General features: G+C 31.7%; 2 protein-coding genes across 2 annotated transcripts; one reads left to right on the top strand and one right to left on the bottom strand.

Annotated features, from left to right (window-relative positions):
* Positions 1-219: 219 nt before the first annotated feature.
* Positions 220-4,547, bottom strand: Usf. Its single transcript, XM_069051678.1, has 5 exons — positions 4,409-4,547; positions 3,009-3,198; positions 2,683-2,852; positions 2,384-2,628; positions 220-805 (listed from the first exon to the last, which is right to left on the bottom strand). The coding sequence occupies exons 2-5, from the start codon at positions 3,152-3,154 to the stop codon at positions 446-448; spliced, it is 921 nt and encodes a 306-aa protein (XP_068907779.1). The 5' UTR covers positions 3,155-3,198; positions 4,409-4,547; the 3' UTR covers positions 220-445.
* l(2)k09913 (lethal (2) k09913) lies at positions 3,926-10,479 on the top strand. Its single transcript, XM_069051677.1, has 6 exons — positions 3,926-4,076; positions 4,137-4,224; positions 4,279-4,551; positions 8,913-9,181; positions 9,233-9,410; positions 9,462-10,479. Exons 2-6 carry the CDS (start codon positions 4,138-4,140, stop codon positions 9,609-9,611), a joined length of 957 nt encoding a protein of 318 aa, XP_068907778.1. The 5' UTR covers positions 3,926-4,076; position 4,137; the 3' UTR covers positions 9,612-10,479.
* The last annotated feature ends 286 nt before the right edge of the window (positions 10,480-10,765 follow it).

Here is a 10,765-nt window from a genome sequence, read left to right as displayed (position 1 = left end):
GAATTGAATTTGGCGCGAAAATAATCTGACATTTGAAACTTTACCTTTGAATTCTTAGCTTTTCACAATTTTGAATGTTAGTTACGTATATCAGATTAAAATTTCATTTTAAAAAACGTTTCGCCTGTTGTATTGATTGAATACAAAAAAAAATTACAACACTGAACAAACGTTACTTAAACTTGGATTTAAATGCGACTTGAAAAAATAAGATATTAATGATAATAAAGTAGACAAATTTGTCATATTTATTTACAGTTACAGTTTTTACATATAAGTATATATATGTATAACTACACAATAACAAAAAACTCCTCGACTTAATTATTTTGCAGCAACAAAGCATAAATACTCCAAAAAATCGTAACACACAACAAAAATATTCGTAATAATGTAATTTTATTTTGTTTATGACCTTATATTATACTAAACTTATAACTTAAACCTATGATATTATACTATTTGGTACATCAAGTCCGTTCCTCTTCAAAATCTCTCGTAAAGTTCTGTTTTCTTGTTCTAAAGCCCCATTTTTCTGTTTCAACATGTCTACCGTTTGACTTAATTGTTTATTTTCTTTCATGTAAAGGTCGCATTTCTGTTCATTGTCCCTCAATTCTATTATATATTCGCACGCTTTTGCTAAAATTCCACCTTTTGATTGTCCGTCGTAATGGCCGTTGCCTTTCATATCGGGCGGGGCATTTTCTGGAATTATTTTTGACAATTTAGTTATCCAGTTGTTAATTTTGTCTCTTCTCCGTCTTTCCACCTCGTTGTGTGTTGCTCTTCGTCTTTCATCGCGCTACAACAAAATGACAATGGAAGTCAAATTGTAACTGTGAGAAATTTGAAAAACATTTTTTTAGTTTCACTCTGGATAACAAAGTCTTTCTTCAAGTAGTGCGAGCTACTACATTTACAAAAAATGTTTTTATGAACTAAATGGTGCAGCAAACGTATAAACTTCGAAAAGTTATCATCCATTGTTTATGATGATTAAAGAAAAACATTCTCATTCTATGAAATTCCACTGTTTCAAACGGAGTTTTAACTTTAAATAAAATTTTAAATATCACTAATATCTGATTTAGATCAATTTTGCTGATAACAAAAAATTTCCTTTTCTTTTAAACGCCATTAATAAATGAATTCAATATAGTAAATTTACTAACAGATTTGGAAGAATTTGTTGCAATTTAATTTTTTAAATTAGCGTCAAATTAAACGATTGAAAAAATACAATGATGTGCGAAACACGAATATGTTTTATTAATCTAATCTAAAGCGTGAAACTTGAGTGGATTTTTAATGCACGTAATGATGCATATTATAACGATAAGTAGATCCGTCCGTTCAAATGTTGTTTCATTATCGAACAAAGTGTATTAATCCTTGCTGACACATTTTTCTGAAGTTCTTCTCTAATAGGTACATTTTCTGACAAAATTTTCGTAATAATCTTTTACTGTAACAACAAAATAAATATGTACTATTAAAAAATTCTACATTCTCTGAATCAGATCAAAATAACATCTTTGCACAAAATAAATATTAACGATAAAATTAATCTACTGATTAAATATTAATACAAGTGTATATTAATCTGTAGAATTTATAAATAAAATCTGTATAACACAATAAATACTCTATTTTCAAAGTTTATCGATAGTTTGTTTTTTTCATGGGAAATTCTAATTCTAATGATAAACATCCAAAAATTAGCAATTGTAATAACTCGTTAAAGTTATTTAAAATCACAAAACTGCTACTAAATTGTCGGTTTTACTGAACAACGCCTAGAACTGTTTTTAGGCACGTGATTATCAAATAATACGTACAAGGCACGTTAGCAGAAAAAAGTAAATTATAATGCTGCCAATTATAGATGAAATCACATTAAAAAAAAATATTTACTGCATAAATATATTTTTACTTTGTGGTTAAAGATTGTTTGTCTAGCTTTGATCAATTTTAGTTTACTTGCAAAGATTCAAACATATTGATTATGGATATTAAGATCATGTTTAAACTATAAAATAAATAGTTATTTTGGATATTTAGTAAGTCAGGTTAAGTAGGGCGGCTAATCCATATGTGAATCTTGATTTTAGAAGCGCCATCTATTGTTGGGAAGCTAGAGGTACGCACTTGACTCACAGCTGATATTTACACTATTATTAACTCTTTAACAATGAGATTCAGCCATAAATTTGATTACATTCACACAAACTGTTGAAAATAAAGAAAGAAATATTTTTTTTTGTGGACTATTGATGATACTTTGTTTTTCATACAATAATATTAAACATAGATCTAGAATTAATTAACAAGTACACTTGTAAATATGTACAATGTCATGGAGTGCAGAATTCACACTTACTCGTTTTATGTTGGTCACAACTGAGGAATTACTATCAATGATAGATGATCTTGGAGCTATAGCTCTAGCTCCAGCTTGTGCTGCAAAAACTTCATTTGGATTTCCAATAACATACACTTGTCCATTTAGATTACTTGTAAGCACTTGTTGAACATTTGTGTTGGAGAAATTGTTGCCAGCTGTTACAATCTGAGGTACTGATTCCACACCATCTTCTACTTGCAAAACTCGGTATGTTATCATACCTGTTGGCACAAAACAACAAAATTGAATGGCAAACTATTAAAAAACTAAATTACCTTCTGGTGATCTTAAAGAATATTGTACCTCATTATCAGGGGGTGTTTCTAAAAGAGTTTGGGGTGAAAGATGATCAACTACATTTTGTTCATCATCACTTTCAACTGAATGTTTCGATATGACGTTGTCATTCAATATAACTTTGGACTCGACCTCGTCGACTTCTGCACTAAAATTATTCAAATAATGAATAAAGGCAATTATAATAATAGACAAATGAGTTATCTATCTATTAATTCCAAAATGACCTTGTCCTCATCAATGGAACTATTACATAACAAATGGGGCCAGTAATTAAAAATTATAGAGGAAACTGCAATGTTACCTCGAATCCAGAGGGTCCAGCATATCCATGGTGGGTCTTATTACGTGATTTGATTTGGATTTTTTGAATTTTCCTTCAATTTTGGTCACGGGGACAAATCGGGTCATGTGATGCGACACCAATTTTTGACAAATGACAACGCGCATGCACGAAAACAGTAGTTTTCCATTTAGCTTAGATCACAACCAAACTGTAATCAACGACATTGCAAATTAGCGATTTTTCAAAATAGGCGACGTTCAAAATAAATATAATACATTAATATACATTTATTTATTGGATATTCTTTCATTCATTGATTCAGCAACCTTGGCAGTTGTAATTGTCACAACCAACACAAGCTTTTTAAACAAAGCAAAGAATATGTAATTACAAATAAATTTGAAAGAATTTCATCCATTCTTGAATTTCCTTCACTCTTATCGTTATCGTTAGACGTTACAATTTTAAACACAGACTAAATTTTTCTACACACTTAAAGTTAAGTTATTTCGTATCTATTCAATACGCACGTGCTTGAAATTTAAGTAGTTTCCTAGTGGGAAACTATTTTAATGATGCTTTAAAGATTTATTGTCAATTGCTACATCAACGTGTAACAATTAATAATTAATTATTAAATTGAGGTATGTTGTCCAAATAATTTATTTTATATCCGTATATTTTAATTTATTGCATTGCGTACCACATTCAATAATCAATTTTTTAAAATGAATACCGGTGTTTCATCGAATCTATGATTGTGATCACGTGATCGCAACATGGAGTTTTTGACACAATTGTCAAAAACACAACTTGAGACCATCTTGAGACTTGAGGGACTTGATGGGACTTGAGTCCTGTGCTTGACACCCTTGAGCCTTGATACGTTTCTGCACGCGTTTGATCGTCAGATGGCGCCAATATCAATAGATAAATGGCAACAATGCATACCGATAATCAGTAAATTGAATGGTATGATCGTATGACATGAGTTTACGTAGTGTTAATGTGATAAGGACACAATAAATAAATTTGAAATTGCTTTCCCGGTTTATTTGAATTTTAGTGCACAGAACTGTTAGATGAGTACTCAATAACCCAATTAATATATTCTTCAACGCGATTATATCATTATTATTTAATTAGGATGGTACTTCAACGCCCGTTTTTTGCGGCAGTGAGACTAAATGGTTTAATTTTGCAAAAATCCACTTGCATTAATCGGAAACCTTACGTAAGATCTTTTTTCTTAAATTTATTATTAATTGTACATCAATTGATGTTATAGATGATGGCATGTGTACTAGGGATCAGAAATATTTCTTCATTAGAAGTTACAAAGAATATTACATTACTTTCAAATGAAAAGAAAAATGGTGCAGTTGTTAATTTAAAACTTGAAAATCAAGAGGACAAACCTTTAGTGATAATGCTGTCATGGCTAATGGCTAAAAGAAAACACATCTTCAAATATGCAGATTTTTACATTTCTAAGGGTTTTGATGTGATGAACATAAGTGTTACACCCTGGCAATTGTTGTGGCCGCTAAAAGGAACACAGGTAGGTAGGTTCTTGCAAAAATAGTTGATAGATATCACCCTTATGAGTGCCTAATTAAGGTTGATAAAATGTAATACTGTTTAATTGGACCAGTGTATTTATAATAATCAGTGGTTTGATGCTTAAGTGAAGAGTCCAAAGTTCAGGAATGAAGTCAGATATTTCCAGTTAAGTAAGATTATTGTCTATCATTCCTCTATTAGAGAATCAGCATAAGAACATACATACTTTTTTTTCTTGGATAAAATATGTAAAAAATATGTATATGTATTACATTCTGGTCATTACAAATGCCGTTTAAAATTGAATACTTGGATAATTTCCTGTTGCAGCATAATTTAATAAATGCATTTAATTAAAACTACATTGTATGTAAAATGCTTATTAATGGTATTTTGCAATTATAAACAATTTTAATACATCAGTTCATTTATTGTTGCGCCTATTTTTAATGAATACCATCTCGCCTAAATTGGCGGAATTGGTGAATTTTTTGTATGTAATGATGTAAACCCAGAACAGGTTTTACTACCTAAAAAAATTATGATGAAATAAATTTCAATGTAGAATTTGTAAAGCTTTTAAAGCACACTCATGTATTTGGACCATGCAAATACAAGTTGCTGTATTTACGTGTGTAAGTTCAAAATGCGTATTGGCAAAAAGAATTTACTGAACAATACTAATTTGGAGAATGTTCCATTTCTCATTAGATACCGAAAAACACATTATTTAAAATCGCGATTATGTCTATGTGTTCACCTTCTGGTAGGTACAATTTTTCAGATGATAATCAGAGCTAGTTCATGATTATTCAAAATGGAGTAATAGTGTTTTTTGCTTTGTTTGGTTTTCTAAAGTACATTAATAGTAATTGTGTTCAATATTTATTAAGGAATAGATGCAATCGCGTATGTTGAGATTCGATAATTTTAGGAACCCAAAACTAGTTCAGGGAATTATTTCGAACAACGTCATTGTTACTTCGTTTGTATGTTGGATTTATTATCTGTTAAAGATCGTCAGAGAATATGCATTACACGGTACGACACATAACTTGATATTATGCATGTTTTATCCACTTGCCATTAGATTTTTATCAAATTTTGCTTGAACGTAGTACATATCTAGAAATTTTATGTCAAGTAATAATTAATAAATAAAAAGGAAAAAAATGTGTTTAAAATAGAAAATTTCTGAAATAGTGGCCTCCAAACTTTCAAGTATTTCGTTTAAATTGACATAGCTACGGTTGGTGGACAAAAAAAACTGGGACACTCAAAATTTCTTACATTTGTACTTATCATCAGGCTTTTAATTGTCAAGATAAAGTAAAAATAAAACTGACTTTTTCAATCACCGTTGACAGTTACATTGTCAGCTGTAATGCCGAATCTAACTGAATTCCAAAAACACCTACTTAATTAGACGACGCCTTGGGGAGGGTATTATACATTAAACATTAGCAAAAATACTGTTCTGCCCGCCAAACAAATGTTTGTAAGTGTCACACGTGGCATTTTTGTCTTATGTCATCATACCATAGTTAACCTATTTGCTAGCAAGCCTGAATTAAACCTATCTAATTTTTAAAGTATAAAAACAAAAAACATTAAGGTTTTAGTTTATTTTGAAATTTAGATTATGTGAAAATAAATCAACTTTATGAAATCTGTACGTTAACACCAGTTACATGTACAGTTCTTAGTTTTTTTTTTTCACAAAGTGTGTTTCAAATACATAGAGTAGAAACTCGATAATTCGTCATGTTCTGTAATTCGTCACCTCATTATAACCGATGTTAATAGAGTGAAAACAAAATTAATCAAAAAATAATTAATTCGATGTTAATAAAGTGAAAAAAAGACAAAATACTACATGCATAATTATGCATGTAGTTACGTCAATTAATAGTTATTTTTGTATTAAGTGCGCAAAATGATTGTTTTTTGTTGGCGCATGAGAATGAGTTTTTGGTCGAGACTTCAAACTCATTCGAATGCGCCAACAAAACAATCATCTTGCGCACAAAATACAAACACTATTTTTTCTGCAACCGCTTTTTAAACCTTTGCTAATCAAATTCATACTTACTAAGTACAAAACGATCAGACATTCAAATTGCCCGCTTGCGCTGGTCACTTGGTTACGAATTTTTGTAAAATTTTCCTTGGATGTTTTAATTTTTTTTTTATTATACCTGATTCAGAATCCCTGTTTTTGACACTAAGAGATGCGTGCGAAAAAGGGCCCTTAAAACACTAGAGCTTTAAGGTCGCTTAGGTAACAACAAATTCACCTACATTTTGAACAATGACGAGCGTCCGCATAAAATCACTTTTCTGACGAGGAGCCTACCTATATTTACTGTTTTTTCGCATTTTAAGAATATTAAAATTTGTTCGTAAAAAAGTTGAATATTACCCAAAATCGTACAGTAATGGTTGCTATGCTGTAAAGTAACCTATTATGTACTGTACAATTATAGTAGTAATATAGTTGATTACTGTACAAGGTGTGAAAAATGTGTTTTAGTTATTTTTCCTGGAATTTTCTCTAATTCGTCAATTTCCCGGATCTGACGAATTATCAAGTTTCTGCTGTAATTATATATTGAGTAAAGATAAAATAATGGTATATTATTACATGAGCAACTAGAGGTTTTTATCCATGAAAATGAAAGTTGCAGCACAAGCCGAAGGCGCGTGCTGTAATCATTTAAGTGGATAAAAACCTTTACTTGAGAGTATAACACTATACTTTATCTACGATCAAATATACAAAAAAAAATAATAAAACAAAATCTTAGTTCAATACTTTGAAATTTTTAAATTTTAATGTTCCTTTTGTTACCATGGTTACGTTCTTATATTTTGTTAGGTTGCTGCAGTCCTGCAATCTTGTCAATTTTATCCATGGCTGGGAACCAATAAGAGCTCTCTTTTAATTTGTCGGTGGATAAAATGACAATTTACACTAGAGCTTTCACATCAATAAAGTTGCTTTTATTCGATGTTCGTAGATAAAACACGATAGGGAACAGTTCCATCGCGAACAATAAATTTAGGCCGGCAAATTTCTGACATTTCAAAAAACTCAATGCAAGCGACCATTTATTGTCATTATGACTGATGTGTTAGTTTGTCAAACTGAAGGTTTTCAACTTTTCAAGCTGTTTAGCGTTTCCTTCGCTCTTTTCGTAACTTACAGATCATGACGCACCACCATAACTGATTTGTAGTATACGCACTTCTCTCTGGTATATACACTCCGTACGGTAATAGATTGCACGTTTTTAAATTCTAGTTCCAAAACATACAGCAGTGAAAAATACTAAACTCTCCATCTCAATTGTTTCACGTTATGTAGAAAACCGTTGTATCCCTGCAGATTAATTCCCGCCAAACCAGTTTCTGTGTCTGTCTTCTGTCAAAAAACGTGCAATCTATCAGAGTACGGAGTTCTACACGCTTCTTTTCCCAATTTTAATTATCGCTGTCACGATGATAAGAATGACAAAAATCGAAAAGGGGTTAGTTAAACATAATGCCAGCTTTACATTTTGATGTCAGGCCGGCCTAAATTTATTGTCCGCCATAGTACCTATTAACTATTCCTTACAGTGTTATGCAGAAACAGTTAATCTGTGCAGTTTAGGACTGGCGTTAAAGCGTGAGACAATCGGTACACTAATAGTAGTTTTTTTAACGAGTTAAAATGGCCTTTTTTTGGCATGAGTGGGCCAGTTTAAAGGCCCACGAGTGCCAAAAAGAGCCCAATTTACATACGAAAGAGTTGAATACAACGATTTTTGTTCGACGAGTCCCTTAAAGGCTCCAAATCGCTTAAAATCTTTAAAATTAGTTTGACGTTTCGTTTTGACAAGGTATGACATTTATCAAAATCCGTTCACATATATAGCAGAAAATTCTCAAATTCTGACAGTGTCGAACAAAAAAACATATTTGATAATGGAGTCATATTTAGTCCTTGGTTTTCACTGAAATAACGTATCTCGGGTTCACAATGGTTAAAAATAGATTTAAGCCAAAATTAGTAACTTAAATGATTATACAGACTTGAAAACGTCAATGGAGGTTTTGAGAACTGTTGAGAATGAATTAAGAACAATGTAAAACGCAAAATGTTGATCAATATTATAAAGAGATAAACATATATGCTAAAATTGTTAATTGATGTAGAATAGATTTTTTTAAAATATGTCAACGAGTTCGGATACAGAGTTGTGTTAACTGTATAAGCGAAGGCGTGAATGAAATTAAGATTAAAGTCGAACGTGTCTTACAATGACCTTCAAATATTTTTTTATGTCATAAGTGTGATTCTATTAAAATTTGCAGCTAATGGCGGTGGACATCTTAAAATTTCTCGACAGCAATAAATCCTACGGCCCTATAATCATTCATGGATTTTCTGTAGGTGGTTATGTTTGGTCAGAGGCCTTGGTGCAACTGGCAGCGGAACAAAATCGTTATCAACATATTTTAGATCGTATCGTTGGCCAAGTGTGGGACAGTGCAGCCGATATCACCGAACTGCCCACAGGATTCCCTTTCGCAGTATTCCCTCGAAACAAAGTTTTGCAATCAGCATTAAAACAATACATATTGTAAATTGCATGTCAGTTGTGTAAACTCTAGCCTGATTGTTTAAATTACAGATACCACTTGAAAACTTTCGACAAAGTCGCGACTTGTCACTATGTCAGAGCTAGTCAAATGTTCCATACGAACATCGTCACAGCACCAGCTCTGTTTTTTCTTAGCAAAACAGATCCGATCGGGTCTGTAAGTTCAAATTTGAGAGCCAGGGAAAGCTGGGAGAGTATGGGAATTCAGGTAAGGGTACACAACTTCAAGATCTCGTGAAATCCGACATTGCGTTCTTAGACGTTCTGGAAATGTTGGGACAACTCTCCACATGTGGGTCATTTTCACCGCCACCCAGAAGAGTACAAGGCGGAGTTGAGCAGATTCATCGAAAATATCGGGGTATTTTCAGCAAGTCGTGAACTTTCGCAAGCTAAAGCTAAATTGTGAATACATACGAAATTAAAATTGATATTCAATTCACGTTTTGCTTGATTTTATTTTAGTGAGCGGTCCACTAGTATTTTTGGATAAAACAATTTTTGTACAGCGTCATCAACAATGACTAGTCTGTTTACAATGAAACAATTGAAAAGTACTGGTGCGTTTTGTCTCGTAATTGGCACCGACCGGATTTTTTAATATGAGACGACATTAAAAACATGTTTCGTGTTCGTTTCTTGAGATATAACCGGGAAAGTGATATATAACTAAATTTATAAACTTTCCCGGTTATTTACCTAACTTGACATCTGTCAAAGATAACTTCAAAATTTATGTTTTTTAAGACTGCCCAAACGAACACGAAAAATGTTATTCAATATTCGTGCGCTGTCAGTTTCCAGGTATTTGTAATCTGATAGCGCTACTCATATGAAAATAACTGTTAGTTATGCCGGTTATGTTTATGCTACCGGGTGATCAAGAAGGACTGTTTAAGTTGGCAATACAATTAAGAAAATTTTTTAATTGGGTTATTTATAACACTGCAACTGGATATGTTTTGTTGGTTTATTTGACAAATATCTGATATAGGTATAGCAATAACAACGACAAGCCACCATCAACCGGAAGTTACTCCTGTTATATGATATACGATCCAGTGTTACCAACTTAAACAGTCCTTCTTGATCACCCCGTATTACCAAAATGAATCTTTGATGGTAAATTTCAAATTTGACAAATTTCATTGTTACCAACAGATGGAGTCATTCTTGATCACACCGTATTAGATTTTTTTATATGTATTAAACGAGGTCTGTCGCTTTTAGTGTTGGTGTTTTAAATAGTACAATTCAAATAAAGATTGTTTTCGTTACATGTCGTTTAGATTTCTAAAGTTTACCAATGTGGTTTCTTTTTTTTCAGAATATCGTTGGTTAAAAAAAATCAATGTACAATTTTCTATTGAATTATTTTTACTTTTTACAATACTAAACTTTTTAAATTTATTCAGCAAAAACAGTCAATATTTTGCCGACAGTTTTCTCTTTTGCGGTTATTTTTTTTAATTTTTTTTGTAAATTGATTATGTACACTGATACGATATCAGCTAAGCGATGTCCCACATAACATGTGGCAAGAATTATGGGTTACACAATAAG

The sequence above is a fragment of the Tenebrio molitor genome, chromosome 6, assembly GCF_963966145.1.
Source record: "Tenebrio molitor chromosome 6, icTenMoli1.1, whole genome shotgun sequence".
Classification (NCBI taxonomy): Eukaryota; Metazoa; Arthropoda; class Insecta; order Coleoptera; family Tenebrionidae; genus Tenebrio; species Tenebrio molitor.
This window is presented reverse-complemented; position numbering and strand designations above follow the sequence as displayed.

Coding starts and splice junctions, on each gene's coding strand:
- Usf (XM_069051678.1), bottom strand. CDS start 3,154: ATGCGCGTTGTCATTTGTCAAAAATTGGTGTCGCATCACATGACCCGA. Junction 2,853..3,008: donor CTGGACCCTCTGGATTCGAG/GTAACATTGCAG, acceptor GAATAATTTTAG/TGCAGAAGTCGACGAGGTCG. Junction 806..2,383: donor TTGTGACCAACATAAAACGA/GTAAGTGTGAAT, acceptor ATTTTGTTGTAG/CGCGATGAAAGACGAAGAGC.